Genomic DNA, 16,618 nt, shown 5'->3' on the forward strand with positions numbered 1-16,618 from the left:
TGCTGGTGTCAGGGGAGGAATGGAGGGGTGATCATTGCTTGCCTCATCTCCTGCGACAGCTGGAGTTTTTAAAAAAAAAAAAAAAAAAAAAGCTAGGAGAGTAATATTTCAGTTTTAGGTAAAGGGATTGAGTTGCAGTCTATTGCAGAAGGAGGCTGGGTAGTGCTGTGGTGGCTGAGGGTAATTGCGTGGCATCCCACCTCATTGGTATAGTTTGCTGTTGTGTCTGCTCAGAATTAATAATGTTTTTTGGGTGCTTTTTTTCTAAACCTGGCAGCTTCACTTTGAAAGCCCCCTCTCAATCCATAATAGTTTTGTGGAGAATGTGCTTCTCACGTTTCTGCTGTGTAATTTTAAAATGCCAAATGTAACAGATATAAACAAATTAGCACACTAATTTCTTATCTGAGCAATATCAGTAAGGCGCAGGTTTTGTGTGTGGCTTATACTAAAGAGCTCTTTCTGGTGTTTCCAAAGGGACAGTTAAAGATCCATCATGCCAGTAACATTCTTTAAAAAAAATCTCAAATGTATATTTGCCTGATTAAGTCAATCATCCTCTGTACAATTAAGTGCGTTAGGTATGGACACAAGCTTATACAGAGCTGCTCTTGTCAGTGGACTTAAGCATCAGAGATTTCTGGTGGGCAACTTAGGACTGGCCTTTCCACTAACTCATGAAGTGAATTTAATGATGTGTTGTGGGCGTTTCATCGTGGCAAGTCAAATTCAGTATCAAATTACAGTAACAGGATATTAGAGGAAAAAAGGTGCAGTTCAGTCTGTTACCACTGTGCAAAGAAATGTGTGGGGAAGTCCTGGTTTGCACACCACTTTTAATATGAAATGCTGGTCTAGCAGACACCTGTGTATGGCCTGTGAAAGGCAGGACACAAACACAAGGCAGTGGGTTTTTATTCCCTTTTGAAGGAAAGGGATGCTTTTGGAACAGCCATCAGGTGGAAAATAGTCTGGCTGTCAGAAAGGAAAAAGGCTATTCAGCCCTACAGGCTGAACTGAAGGTTGCTTCTCTGGGGACCTGAGACTGCGCTGTCTCCTGATGGCTCTACATCTGGCTACGTTTCAGGGACAAGTGTTACAGAATCTTTGCAAAAGGCAAAATTTAAATGGAAGGATGCCTTAAATGGAATGTTTCATCGTGAAAAAGGAAATAACCTTTTACAAATGTTCCAGCTATTCAAAGTATATTTTCAGTGAAAAGTATATCATAAATGCTGAGGACAGTGATGTTTGCATTTGGTTTCTTAAAGTATTATGAAAATAAGCAAGTGAGCTCTAATTTTTCCAAAAGCAAAGTTAGTAACATCAAGGAAGAACTATTTTGTTGAAACATCGAGCTCAGTGATTTATGAGAATTACTTATGTCTTTGGAAACTTTGACCAGGAGATGATATTAAGCTGAATTTAAAATCTAAACTATTTTTAGCTTGTCTTGTCTCTAAATAATCATTTTAATTTTCAAAGCAAGTCTCCCCTATCCCTGTGGAAGGTGCTTGATATGTTTTGGAATGACTAGCAGTGTTAAAGGAAGGTTATTTTTTCTTAAAATGGGGTGAAGGTGAGAGCTGACTTTTCTGCAATGCTGTTCCTAACAAAAGAAGTGCTAGTATGTTTGTTTAAAAACTTGATTATTTTAAGGTGTTCAGATTATACTACGTTCTTCACAAAGTCGAAATCAAGCTAAGTTCATATTGCCTGTGCTGAAGAGTTTTCAGCTGAAATTCAACAGGATACAATTAAGGTTCATTATGAAGCGATATCTGTTAAATTGCTAGAACACAAGTGCTCCTGAACAAGAAATTGTTGTGTAAAATATGTGTGTTCGGTGATTTTTTTTTTTTTTAAAAGATGCTGTTCTCTGGCATATTAAATTAAGCCTTGTGCCTCTGTTCCTGAAGCTTTGATTGTTCCGTTGTGGTGCATTCTATTAATGATATAGAGGTTGTTACGCTAAATGTGCTGTGCATCAGTGTAGAAGAAATAGATATTGAGGGTCCTTCTGAAATAGATTTCAAGTATCTTTCTTAAAAAGAGAATTACATTTCAAAAGATAGTTTATTTTAATGTTATATTCCAGTGTTTAGTACCTATAAAATGAGAAAACAAGTAAAATATAAAGTAATTGGACAAAGTCACTAAAACATCTCATGATAAATCCTGCTAATCACTGGTCCTTGCTAGAATATTGTACGACTTCAACTTGTGTTTTTAACTTGTTGCCTCTCTGTAGGAACTTGAACGTGTCACGTCGTTGCAGACTGGCCTTCAGTTAGCAGCTGTCATTTGCACAAATGGAAGAAGGTATCTTGCTTGATTAATGGCAGAAATTGAAAGGGGAAAAGGGGATTTAAGAAGGTGACCATAAATCTGGGAAACTTGTTTGCTGATAGTATTTCTTGATTATGTGCTGAAAGGAATTAACAATAGTAGTTAAAGATATTAAAACATGTATCAGTTGCTGCTTCTCTTGCAAGTCCTGGTGAAGAGCTGGACTAAAGTTCTGTTTAAACAGAAACCTTTTGGGATAGGCCATTGCTCCCCAGACAGATTCTGCAGAAAGGGAAGCATACCTTCTTAATTGTCTGTTGATGCCATTTTAGTTTCTGGATTTTCTTAGTAATGCTGACAGTGTTTTTTTCTAGCATGTATTTTGAGGTACCTGATAAAGCTTATTTCAAATAAATTCTATTTTACATATTGACAAGTGTCATGTTCCTTGTTAACTTCTACAGGCACTTAAATATTGCAAAGGAAGGCTTTACACAAGCTAGTTTGGGGCTTCTTGCAAATCAAAGGAAACGACAGTTACTTATTGGACTACTGAAGTCTCTGAGAACAATAAAAACACTGGTACGTACAATTATTTTGATTTAATGGTAAAATACTTTTCTTAATTTCTATGTAGTTAACACTATTTTCTTTTTATTTTTTAGCAAAGAACTGATGTGCGTTTAAGTGAAATGTTGGAGGTAAGTTCCTGCCAGACTATTATATTTCAAAGCTATTCCAAGTTTACTTTTGTTAGCGTTTTTAATTCTGTCCCTGCCTTCTTTCCTGTTTCTAACAGGCTCTGTTGTGTGTGTACGTGAGGCGAAATAAACGTTGTTTTCCCCTGTTATTGAAGTTTTAAACGTGAGAAATGCTTTCTATCAAGCTAAATACTGCTGTTCAGGAAAAACAATATTTTCTATCAAAGGCTCAGTCCTCTCTTTACTTTAGATCTGAGTCCTGAGGCTAGCTTTAGTTCAATAAGAGTGCTGTGACATCTCCTTTCCTCCTCTCCCTCCTGCCCCAACACCCACATGCTCCTTTTCTGGTGTTGGCTTGATATTTGGAAGGAAAAGGAAGTTGAGATTTAGCTGATTGTTGACTATGTATGTTCTGGATAAAATACTCCTAGTGTATCACTGTACAAATTTATATACAGGTTCCCTACTTAGCCTTTTATTTTTAAGTGTAGGAGCTTCTCTTCTTATTCGGTGGATTAACTTTTTAATGTTCAGTTGCAGGAGACACTGTAGCGTTCAGGCCATGCCACTGAAAATTCCACTTCTGCAGTATACGTACTGCCTAAGAATGTGGTAGATTGCATAGAATGAAGATAAGACCTTATCTTAAGGTGATTACATTGTATGAAAGTCAATTTTATGAATTTATTGGCAGTTATATTTTAATCAGGCAGTGTAACAGTACTGACTTACTAATTTGCCAAATGTTTACGGTTGATATTGGATGGAACATCATTATGATAATCCCTAGTTATTCATTTTACGGATTGAGTTTTACTAATTTTAACTCTTAATGTTCTTTGAATATAATTCTGTCTTGGGTAATATATTGTATCTCAGTTCGCTTAGTTATTCTTTACCAATCAAGAGCACGTTAATTCAGCCAAGGCAGCATGAACATTGTCTTTTACTCAGGAAGCCCTGTGTAATGATGAGCTTACCTTTTCTGCTTTGTTGTATCGCACAGGAAATCAGCTCTTCACTGTCTGCTGGTAGGAGTTGTCTTTAGACGGAGATGTGGGTGTTACATCCACACACATACCTTAAAGTCAGAGTGCCATAACTTAAAAATCAACAGTAAACATTAAGGTCTGGAACTATGCTTTCCAGCAAAGTTAAGTTTTAGAGCTAAGGTAAACGTTTGCTCCCAAATAAGGAGCCCATTTATTGTTGGCCAATTTATTGTCTTTACTCCAAGAGGAAGGTAGTAGCTTGGAATATGCATGAAGACTACTAGTAGAGAGGAACATTTAGATAGGGTTCCTAATTAAAAAAGACCAGACAGGAAGCTATAATAACTTACAGGGATCAGCTGCGTCTGGAATATATTAGTAAGGTGTGTTATGCAAGCGGGCTTTCAGATGCGAGATGGAGAGATGTGAGTGTGATCCTAAAGGTGACATTCATATGTGAGAAGTAAGGTGGTGTAAAGTGAATAGGTTCACTTCTTAATTCTCTCAACTGAGAGACCGTATGCTCAGAGGAGATATAATCTAAATAGAGCCAACTTGGAAAGAGAATCTATTTGCGTTGTGGCGAGTTAGCCTGTGAAACTTGGTACTTTACTGTTTTACTAGACTTAATGGATGAAGTGCCAGGTCTCCAACGGAGAGAGGTGCAAAGAGTTGTAAATGCATCAGTCATTTTAGGCCAACTTAGGCCTGTTCTGTTTTCATTTAATGGCTAATGTTTTTTGTAGCTAAACTTGATCTGCATTAGAATGCTGCTGTTAAAAACAACTTCATTTCAGATACTCCCTTACGATAATAGCTGAATGTAAATTGCCCTTGTGGTTTCACTCTTTAGTCAATGACTTTGAAATTCCCGGAACAGCTTTGCATTTGGGCTCTCTGAAGCACATAATATAATGGATGTAATTAGGAGGATAAAAAAAGAGGGGGGGGAACTCTTAACAGTTAAAAGAAGATTTTTCCTTCTTCCCAGAGCCTTTCTGGCCCAATAGAAGACTAAAATCGTAATTAAACCCAAGCGATTGCCCATGTTCTGTTTGGAAGATGCTATGGTTTTGCATTTAGGTGAGGGAGGCAGTTTTATTTTTTCGTTCATTTTGGTGATGTGTTGTTTAGTCCTGGCATCTTCATGTACTTCCCGATGGATTTGTCTGCAATATAGGATATTCTCCTTATAAATTGTGGCAATTTTTCCATATTTTTAAATGTATTTTCCTTTTTTCCTGCGGTCTTCTGTGAGCCACTTGCCTTAAATTCATTTCTAATTAGCTTTAGAAAGTGACGAACTAAATAGAATGTGTTTAATAGAGGAGTTTCTCCCTTTTCTTTTTAGTTTTATGAAATTTACATACAGGCTGCTTGTGCCTGAACTTACAACTTCACTTACTCGTGAATAGGTTATATTGTATTAACAAAGGTTCGAGAGTTAACTGAGAAAATACTACTTCTTTTGTAGTAAGAGCTTTCTGATGCATTTTGTACACATGCATAATTAAGCAAAATAGAGCCAGTTGTGTAAGAGAACATAATAATCAGAACTGGTAACATGCTGCCTGCTTCTAATTTTAAATTATTTGCACATAAAGTTCTGCAATAAAACCTCACCATTGTCCTTTTAACTTCATACTGCATAGATATACGAGGAGAAATATTTTGTTCTTAATATTTATACACGGTTGACAAAAGTAAGTGTTTCAGTTTTTACTTCAAAAACTGCATTAGCTTTCCATTGTGTTTTATCCTAAGGAAGAAGACTATCCAGGAGCTATTCAGCTGTGCTTGGAATGTCAGAAAGCAGCCAGCACTTTCAAACATTACAGTTGTATAAGGTAAGGTGACATTGTGCTGATTTCAGCTTCTACATGGTATTTATTTGCAAATGGTGTAAAGCAGTGATGATTAATTCTAAATTTGGAGCACAAGTGCTTCAGAAACTGAGTTTTCTGTTTAGTAAAGTATAGTTAAGGCTTTTATAACAGCCGAAGTGTCCTCATTTTTTTTTTTTTTCCCTAGTACCACTACTAACCGCACAGTCCTAATAATTTCTGTCTGGTCTGTGTTACTGTTTAGTAACTGTTGTAATATGTTGGCAACTAAAGTTTCAACTGGGACTGAATTAGGACTGTGCTAAAGCCTGCAACCTAGATATGCCGGAGCTATTTTTTTAATGAGCAAGTTTATATTCTGGAATTAATCTAAGCATAGCTAGATGGTTTAGGGGGGTTAATTTACCCTGCTTCTTGGCAAGGAAATCAGCTTATACAGAGCTTCATGCTGCAATGGAGAAATTGCTTTCAGAGCTGGAACTAATTCACGTATCTGCAGTTTCTAGTCTAGAAAGACTTGCCTTTTACAAAGAAATAAGAGGTTGGGATAAACATTAAGTTTAAAGTCATGGTAGATAACAACAATAAAGGAGCAAAATGAAGGGAATGTTGATATTTCATAGATTAAGATGATCATTAGATTTTCTTATTTTGTTTTTAATTAGAATTTTAAATTTATGTGTGAATTTTGGCATCTTTTGAACCCCTGACAAAATGTTGTTTGACTTCCCAGGGTCAAAATCTATGACAATGTGTGGTTTGTTGCAACTTCAAAGTAATTACGCGTAACCTTTGGTTTCAGTTTGTTTTGCTTTTGTGGTATGACTTGTCTCAGGATCTGAAGGTATAACAAAAGAAATGTAAAAAGTTAGAAATTTTAACTTGGAAATGAATTTTACCTGTGCTGAAGTATCAGGTTTAAAAATTGCTTTGTTTACTTTTTAATTCCATAAAATGTGTATGTGGATGTAGATTGAATATACAGTGAATGTTTGCCTAAATTACTCAAAACAGCTCCCACTCTAAACATCTATTAAAAATTTGAATCCCTTTCTTGTATAGTAGTGAAGGAAAGCTATTTATTTGAATGAAGAAAAATGACTGGGTGGTCTCTTTGTCCTTCACAATTCAATTGTTGAGAAGCAGGATGACTCCTGAACAATTTTCCCACTCCGCCTGATTCTGTGTTCTGTAGAGAGATGAGCCTTACGGTCTTCCATTCCTGGGTCTCATCAACAGTATCTTCATTTATTAGTAAGCTCTCCTCAGTGTTTAACGTTTGCATCCGCAGAACAACTGAAACAATCTAATTTACTCTGCAAATCTCCTGCATTTTTTTTGTTTTGGAGAAGTTAGTAACCTTGAAAAGCTGTCTTGAAAAGGCAGCCTGAATTCTTAGCCTGTTTTACAATGCTTGTTTGGAAAAACATGCTCTTTTGAGCTTTAGGTTAATTAGATGGTTTCTTTGACTTAAACTTTGTTTTATATAAATGATATGAGAGTTAGTACTATTTTCAAAGTACTATTGTGCTATTTATACTATTTTAAAGTATTTTAAAGTTGTACTATTTTAAATCTCTTAGCATACTGACAAGATTCATGGAAAATAGCTGTGAACATTTACTTTATTGTTGCACTCAACAGTGTGCACACTACACCTGGTAGAACTATCCTTTGGCTTTCATAGCCATGCAGAGATTTAATCACTTTACTTCTGATTCTGTATGTTGATTAAACAGATTTGTGCTGAGAGCTCCGCACAAATCTGACTCATGGCTGAAGTCATACAGAGTAAGTTATTGTTCAGTGTTTGTTCTAGTGATGGCTCAAGGTCTCCTTATGCTGCCCCTTTACTTTGGGATAGGTTGTTGAACTTATTTTTGTTTGCACTGGGAGAGCAAAAAGACATTTCAGCTGTAAATACAGGCCTCATTACATACATGTCAGTCCCTGTGCACTGTTCTACTTCCAGAAGATGTACTGTATGGAATAATGTCTTGCTAGTAGGGTATTGGGCTAAATGAATAAATCTCTTTTGTATTTGTTTTTGGGTTCATAGTAAAAACAGTTATCCAAGAAGTCGTACTAGTGCTGACACTTTTAAAAATGTGATTTCCATATGGTTGTGTGTTATTAGGAGCAATCGTGTCTGTCCAATATTACCATAAAATCTTTACAATATCACTTGGGTTGTCCGTTGTCCATGCAAGAAGAATCAATGTGTTCCTTCATACAATCATTCTTTAGATTTTTCTTATTAGGTGATGGCAGGAGTTGGAAGTAGCTATTATTAAACAGTGACAGGGGTTTTAGATGTTTCTATGAAGTGTGTAGACTTTAGTTCTACGTAAACATAATTAGAAGAGACAAGTTCTTAAACTTCCCTGCTAAGAACTCTTTAGCGTTAAGAGTTGCTGCTTGCTTATCCTCCTTTAAAATAACAGACTGGACTTCTCCTATTTACCTTTGTTTTCCACTGTCTTCCTCCTAGGGCAGATCAGTTCTTGTGCTGCATTTCTTCCTTTCATTATGTGATCCGTTTTGGTTTAAAAAAAAAAAAAAAAGATATTTTCCATTCTCCTATTGATTAGTTCTGATGTGATTAAATTCCCTTGAAAAAGCCTTAGGAAAATGTAATGCCAGATAATAGGACTACTTTGTCTATTGCATTTGGGTCTAAATGTTCCTTCTGTTGTATTGCAGTAGATGTACCTTCTAAAAATGTGCTAATTTAGATTTGTATGGATGGGGATGCAAAAATTACTTCTAATACGTTTTTTATGAATGAAATGAGTGCCTTGAATTCAAGTCTCAATTATAGTAAATGGACTTTAATAATCATGTAGCCATTATGTCCAAGCACTAGTTGAATAACTGTGGCTTAGAAAATACATTCTGTTTTAGCTGGACACTACATTTCTGCATGTCTGTTCAATGCTTGAGCAAAACCAACACTTCTTATGAAATTTTGTGATCCCACCTCCTTCTCCCAAAATGGCTGACATAAGCTTAAGTCCTGATCTTGCAAGCACTTGTATATGTCATGGCTTGGATAAGCAAACTATGGATATGTGTGTTTAAAACTGGTGCCTGAGCCCTTGCTTGAATGGGATGGCAGCACTGTCACGGCTGGTCTAAATGGTATGGCTAAGAAACTTGTGGCAGTTTTACTTTGGCTGTGTTTCACACGGAACAAGATCTTTTGAATTCCTCCTCTTCTTCCTCTCCCGAAAGAAAAACATGCGCTATTCTGGGACCCTGTTATGTCGTAATTCTGGTTTACTCTGTTTATCATAGAGCAAGCCTTTGTCCTTGTCAAGTGTTATACTAGAAGTGAAAGAGTGAAATATGTTCTTAAGTACATCAGTTGTAGTTTCTGACACACTGGTAAAGTGGCACAGAAGCTATGAAAAAATTAATTTCTCTCCCTGCTCCCCTCCTTTTTTTAATTAATCGGCTTGTGCTTTGTCCTAAGTCAGCCTGTGGTTGAGCCTTCCTTCGTATCCCAAAGTTCACATGTATTTTTGATAGACTGGGGAAAAAAAAAAAAAAACCCGCTCAATTAAAGAAGATTCTGCAATAAATAAACTTACTAATAAATGGCTTTCCTTATTCATAGATGTTACATTGCATTGATTAATGGCTTATTTTCTTCAGAGGGTGGAAATGACTTGCAGCGGAGTTCTTAGCTTATCACTTCCATGCAATTAAACACTGAGTCAGGTTGGATTGTTTCAGTGCTTATTCTGAATCAGGATGACTTTTCTTTTCTGAGACACTGACAAATGAGATCTTTCCTGGTTTTACTCAGGTTTGCTTCTTTCCTGTAATATATAGGAGTAAAACTAAGCCCTACTGGAATCTTCTTACTGAAGAAGAAACCAATTGATTGTATAAGTATGTTTAAGACCTTCCAAATGGAAAACCATAATAATGACATGTAACATGTTCAGCATACATTGAAATTACACTTCAGCATTTTTGCAAAGGACTTAAATGGGTGTGCTGCATCAAGAGAAACTGTGATGTACTATAATAATTGCAAGCTGAGGCTTGCCTCTATAAGTAGTGAAAATAAGGAACTAGTTTTCATGAGGACGTATGCTAGTATACAAATGAAATAAGTCAAATGTGGTCACTTGCAACAATGAAGACTTGGTTTCAGGAGCCCAGAAAGCGTTTCAGCTCTGCATTGCAGTAGATGAGCAAGTTCTTCACGTGTGTAAGCATGTAAGTGCCCACTGGAAGTGAAAAATCCGTGTGTGTTTTTAATTTGATTAGAAAAGATAAAGAAACGCTGGATTAGCAGCAGCACATTCGTGACGTTTATTTGAAAGCAATTGCAGTCTTATATTTTTATCATACCTGCTGCTGTTTGTGGCTTTGTAAATTTTCATCGGATTTATACTAGCACAATCGCTTGATTAGTCGGTCTGTGCACAGATTACCCATGAATTACATCATTTTTCACTCATGTCAATAGTTTCTATATTTTGGACTAGTTAATGTCAATATATAAATTGACTGGATTCTTATACACTGGAGGTGATAAGTGTGTGTTCCACCTAATTCTAAAGGTGGAAAGCAGGGTGTTTCTGTGTGCGGAGCAGGATTCTGACGCGTGTTCTAGCCTCCGCCTGCTAGATAAAAGAGCTAGAGTACTAGAAGTGCTCCTGAACTCTAGTTGGAGTTGTAGTAATGTGAAATTGTTATGAGAGAGAATCCGTTTGGAAGTCTGTTGCATATGGATAAACAACAAAGAATTCTTGGGTACCAGACCTGGGGTTTAATGGCACCTCTTTCTTTTCAAGTTTTTCCTATCTAAAGCTTTCAAAGAAAGGTTTTCTGTCCAGGATATCTAACAGAACAGAAAAAAGGAAGGGTGATGAGTGTATCACTTAAATGGAGAGAGCTAAGTTTAGGAAGCTAGAATCCCTTTGTAGTCACTGTAAGCCCCTTAGGAGAAGGTTCAGAGCACAGAAGTTGTCTGAAACTAGGTGATGGGATTATCCCATCAAAACTTTATCGTTTCCTTGCTGAAAAGAATATCCTGACTGTTTCTGTGTTGCTTCCACCCTTCCAAACAAATGTATTAGCCGTAGCTTGGGTCTTTTCCCATCTAGTGTTCCAACATTTTAAAAGCTGATTGTTGGAAAGGAACAGTTGTGCTCTTCTTTGTCCAAAATAGCTTCTTATGGTAGCTATTCTTGTTAGTTTTTCTATACCAAATACAGCTCAGAGAAGTGAACTGATGATCTTAAAAAGATTTTCTGAGAGTTGTGTAAGGTTAAGTTCTGACTTGTTTTTCTTTGAAAGTTGAATAATCATTTTTCCTATAACTTCTGTAAAGCTTCCGGAGCAATGGATAAAAATTACTATGCCGTAGTTTACAAAGACCTGACAGCCCTGACCTTTTTAGGTATGTTCTCCTTTAGACCAGAGCGCAGAATCAAAACATTTAGAGCACAAGTTCCTTGGGAGTTGTGAATGTCTTTGAATAGTTGGGTAAATCCTAGCAGGATGGGGTGCTGTCTAGAGCGTTTTTGCACAGTTGGCAGTATAAGCCTAGAATAATGTGCTGCTGTAACATATATTTTAATTTTAAGTGTGAAGAGTATTGCAAATGCAGATAAGTGCCCTTCAGTAGTAACAGTAGTGCAGTGGTACTAGGCTGTCACAATAATGGCAGGTTAGTGATACATGATAAATTACAATATTGTGATTTGGTAGGAGGAAAATGTGCTTTTTATAAACAAGAAACTTGGTGTGAAATTTTAATATGATTGGCAGTTTGATTTTAAACAATTCTTTTTTTTTCCCATTAATAGTGAGTTGAATTCAAAACTGCTTGACACTTTGGAACAAATAGAGGTAAGCATTAATAGTGTGATGTTTAGCCTATCTCCGTATTTTAACCTTTAGGTATTAAAACCTTTTAATGCAATGTTATTAGCAGGTACAATATGTACATATTTCTTTAAAATATTATCTTTGGGATGCTGTAATCACTGCCATTCACATAACATTTTGTGCTGAAATCTGCTTAAATGTTCTGTAATAAGGTAACAAACTTGTGAGGCCCGCTCATATATGGTGCCAATGCAAATGGTAAAGCAATCAAATGCAATAGGCACGTAGCACTTGAAACACCCGAGCGAAGATATGCTGTTTGCATAATGAAGGTACACAGTGTTTTCAGTCAGTGAACTTCTGTGGATTCTGTATACTGCTTCTAAATAGTTGTGAAAAGTAACCATGAGCAGTAAACCTACTGCCAGTTGCTTTGGATAAGCTACACGGGAGATGACAGTTTCATTGGAAATTTTAGAGGTCAGCGAACTGCTGGGCAGAGCCAACGCTAAGGCAGAGCAAGTGAGGCTTGAATAGCTGCAAAAATACCATAATGGCGGAGAATTAGTTTAAGTTGGTAGATAGTTATCAACACAAAACAAATGAGTATAAAATGGTGAGTTTCTGCCTGGAAATAGATTTTTTTTTTTTTAAATAAAAAAATCTTTTTTGAACAATAGAATAGAATGGAATAGCTTTCTCAAGGAGGAGTTCTTTTAATTCCATTACTAAATAATTTGGAGCTTGGCAAACTTTTCTAAGAAATCTAATAATATAAAAGTGTATAATGTATAAGTAGTGCGTATGCATGTATAATGTAATGTAAAGCAGGAAATTGGATTAACTGTCCCAGCAGATGTCTGCTCTTCTAATTGTGCTCTTTGGAAAGTCAGAGTAGTGCATATATTATTTTACCGTATCATGTAATTCTCTGTACAACTGGAATTTTGCTAAATTTCCTTCATTTCAGCTTTTGCCCTTTCTTGCAGAGTTTTTTTTTCTTCTTTTATTGTACCACTGATAAGTGCCTCTGGTCTGTATATGGCTGGTTCAAAAGAGTCAATGACGTGACTTTCATCTCCCCTTCCTGCCCATGCCAGGTGTTAAACTCATCTTTTCCAAGATTATTTTATCACTTAGATTTCATTCCCATTACTTTTATTTACTTGTCACTTGTTCTGCAGGAGCAGACGATGTTGCTTAAAAGGAGACATGTATCTTTAGTTCCTTTCAGTAACAGCTTTGCAGAGCAAAGTCTGCCTGTACAAAAATCTGGTGAAATGTGCCATGTTGGTTGGTATAAGCAATTCAGAGCTAGCTCAGTAGTTGTCCTTGGTATGTTTATTACTTGAGAATTTATAGAAATGACTTTTTTCCCCTCCGCCAAAAGTATGATGTTTTCTGCTGGAATTGATTATGTCTATACATACAGGAGAAGTTGATGTCAGGTCATCCTGACATTTATAGTGCTCCTGTGGAAATATATATTCTAATTCATATAGACTCATATTCCACTAATTAGTGTTTTAATTACTCTTCTCAATAGTTGAATGAGTCTGCTTATATCCATTTCTTTACTTTTTTCTGTCTACTTTACTTTTTTAAATTGACGTTACTCTTGCACTGTGTTACAAATAATATTCAAGGTGACTATAGAAAAATCTAAACAAAGTAATGTACTTATTAAGAGCTCCATGGTCAGTGAGATATCCTTGTTTCTGTTTTGTACAGCTGTTCTGCGTGAAATAAGGGAAGAAAAAATATTTTTTGAAATCGATATATGATAATACTTTAAAGAAGTTCTGACTCTTCAGGTTGCTTGTCATCTTAAAATTTTTTTTTTGGAGAAATAAATGCATAGTTTGTGAGAACCAAATCTTTAGGATTGAAATCCATAGATATTTTGTGACTGATCAAGTACTTCATGAAAATTTTTCAGTGGAATAAATTGAAAGATAGTGACTAAAGCAGCTTCTGTGTGGATTCTGCTTGCAGGAGCAAGATTGCATTGCAAGATCCTTAGTTAATAATAATTGAAATGGCTTTAGTGACTAGCAAGGAGAGAAAACATCTGCTAGCTACGTATATTATTGATTGATGGTTTGTTTTCTTGCATTGTTGATAGACAGCTTAACTCTAGTTATTTTCTATCCCTGAATATTTTACAGGGACGAAGTAAAAATCATATTATTAAGTTGGACGGGCAAATTCTCAGAAGCCTTATTAGCTAGTAGTTAAGTACCTGGTCCTATTTTATTTTTTCATTCAGTTCACACAGTGGATGGCCTTCATTTAATGCAAAGCTGTTAGGTATTTTTGTTCAGACACTGCTCTGATGACAAAACTAGTAGTTTTGTGTGTGCGCATATGCCTGTGTTTTCTTTTCTCCTATGACTCTGATCATTGTGCTAGTACAGTACACCATAAGTGATGTATTTTTTTTCATAATGAACTTGCAAGCCAGATGATGTTATTCCTGTTTTATAGACAGGAATCTGAGGCTTCAGAAGTCTATGAACGAATTGTTTAAGCTGGAAAACCTATGGATCATTTTCACTTTTTCCCCAGAGCTTTGTAACTTGGTCCAAAGGGGATTTCCTTCAAGAGTAGGAGTGAACTGTCCTTTTCCCCACCAAGTTACAAGTCTAAGCTCTCCCATATTGTGGTGCTTGACCTTCTCAAAGTGAATGCCCCGTGGAATTTGACTTTAGCAAAGCAGTACACTTTTTACTGTCCTTGTTCTTGGAAATAATGGAGCCATTTAGCTGACCAAAAAAAATAGAATTGCAGCCTGCAGTATTTTAGTCTGAAAGAAGTAACGTTTGAGCACCTGAAAATAGTGCTATAGTGTACAGTCTTGGCTGCTTTACAGGCATAATTGCCGGCATTGCTTAAATAAACATCCTTTACTCATTTGCTGGTGTTTTAAGTAATTTATTACTTGACTTTTTATTAAACGTTTGACATATTTTTGTCTTTGTTTATATAGGAACAATTGGATGTAGCACTCTCCAAAATATGCAAGAACTTTGATATCAATCATTACACCAAGGTTCAACAAGCTTACAGATTACTTGGAAAAACACAGGTTAGTATTCATGCTCTGTATAAGTCATGTATAAGTCACGGTGTAACAATGTGAAGCTTTGAGTACTGTGGTGGAAGTTTGGAAGACGAAGGCTGATGAATCCTGCTGAGTGTATTTATGAGGGCTTTTATAATGCTCAGTTATTTTGACAGTAATCCCTGAATATCTTACAGGGATGAAGTAAAAATTATGTCATTAAGTTGTACAGGCAAATTCTCAGAAGCCTTGTTAGCTAGTCGTTAAGTACCTAGTCCTATTTTATTTTTTCATTCAGTTCATACAATGGATAAACCATTTAATACTACGACATAGAGTTTGTTAGACATGGTTTAACTGTAACAAATCCATGTTTCGGTTGTGTTTATAGTGTTGCATGTAATGTATTTGGGCATGTGAGTGCTTTTTCTTTCTTTTTTAGCTAGGTCCACATTACTGAGTTGTGTACAGCCTGCACCTTAAAGTATGCAGTCACATTTTATATTGTACTCAAATATGACAGGAATGAAGAGTTTTGAGGAAAGGAGATTTGGGTGGGGGGAACGGGCAGCAAAATGCAATATGGCACGTCAGGGTTCTGTTGTGCATATGTCCTAAAAATTATACCTCTGTGAGCTTATAGCCTTTTATGTAAATAGCAGTAGGTCTGAACTCGCCTGTAGGATGCAGTTCTCTTTTGCTGATGTCTGTCTTGAGGCTTTGAGTGATTTCTCTGGGGACATGGTGAACCCTTTGTGCTCTGAACCAAATATTAAGGGGGGGAGCTACCACCCAGATGCTGTGAAGGCAAAAGGGGTTCGGAGGGGAGGGAGTCCTGCAGGCCGTTCTTACCAGCAACCACATTTGACAAGGTGAGGCTAAGCATGCTGGTGCCAGTGTGACAATTATGTCCTGGCTTAGAGAGCAGATTCTTCCAGAAAGTTTTAGTTGCTAAAGATCATATCCAGGTGCCTTTTCTCTGAAGACAGGAAAAAAACTACATTCGTTCTTTTTTGGTTTTTTAATGTTGTTTGCCAATATTCAGAAGTGTGGCTGATGTTAAGATGCATTTTTTTGGTTTTGCTTTTAATCGTTTTTACTTTTGTTCATCTGTTTCTTTCTAATTAGAACCTTTCAAGCAAAGTTGGGCTCACTTTCTGTGGCTTGACTGTGATAACAGTGTAACTTTGCAGTAGAAGATGAATTGATTTCTCTTTCTGTGCTTTGAAAAACGTGCAGAATTATTGGAATGCCTGAAGCCTGCAACCTAACATCAAGGAGCAGATCGATTAGACTTTTCTTTTGCTAGTAGTTTGTATGCAGTCTCTTTATTTATTGAATCAGAAACTTTAAAAGCAGATGTAATACATGCGCTGCTTTGAACTCTAGTGTATATGTTGAGAAAGGCAGATTGTTGTTGAAGAGAAACTAAGTTTCCGAACAAAACAAAAGAGCAGTATTATTTGTTACTGCACAGTTTTAGTTGCTCTCTCTTTTCGTGGAAGTGTGACTTGCTTTTGGCTTTTCTTTTGTTATTATTAAAGGATGCACTTTGAACTTATTCTGCAAAAAAATTTAATTGCATCATTATTGAAGTCTCTCCCATTTTGACCCCTTGTCATTAACCAAATTCACGAGAAACTTCAGTACTCAATCTCTTATTTTCATTTGTCGTTCTGTTATCTTTGCCTGACTGATTCAAGTTAGGACTAGCTGGTAGTAAAATAATGTTTATTTGCAATTCTGTTTTGAATTGGATAGAAGCAGAATTGCTTGTTCATTTCTTATGGCAGAAATGAAGTTCTCTTGCCAGTAGCTGAGAAGAATATCAAATAGCAAGTAGTGAAACCGAACACTTTGAAATCTGCAGGACCTCAT

The 16,618-nt window shown here is 36.3% G+C and overlaps 1 protein-coding gene across 4 annotated transcripts in view; it reads left to right on the plus strand.

The window, feature by feature from the left end:
- VPS50 (VPS50 subunit of EARP/GARPII complex) overlaps positions 1-16,618 on the plus strand; it is a 102,560-nt gene that overhangs the window by 20,355 nt on the left and 65,587 nt on the right. For all 4 annotated transcript variants that reach the window (XM_068934843.1, XM_068934847.1, XM_068934846.1 and 1 more), the window contains 6 exons: positions 2,252-2,322; positions 2,754-2,871; positions 2,955-2,990; positions 5,747-5,829; positions 11,655-11,697; positions 14,666-14,764. In XM_068934843.1, coding sequence (XP_068790944.1) covers positions 2,252-2,322; positions 2,754-2,871; positions 2,955-2,990; positions 5,747-5,829; positions 11,655-11,697; positions 14,666-14,764 — 450 coding nt within the window. The remainder of the gene's footprint in view (positions 1-2,251; positions 2,323-2,753; positions 2,872-2,954; positions 2,991-5,746; positions 5,830-11,654; positions 11,698-14,665; positions 14,765-16,618) is intronic.

The sequence above is a fragment of the Struthio camelus genome, chromosome 2 (assembly GCF_040807025.1).
Source record: "Struthio camelus isolate bStrCam1 chromosome 2, bStrCam1.hap1, whole genome shotgun sequence".
In the NCBI taxonomy this organism is placed as follows: domain Eukaryota; kingdom Metazoa; phylum Chordata; class Aves; order Struthioniformes; family Struthionidae; genus Struthio; species Struthio camelus.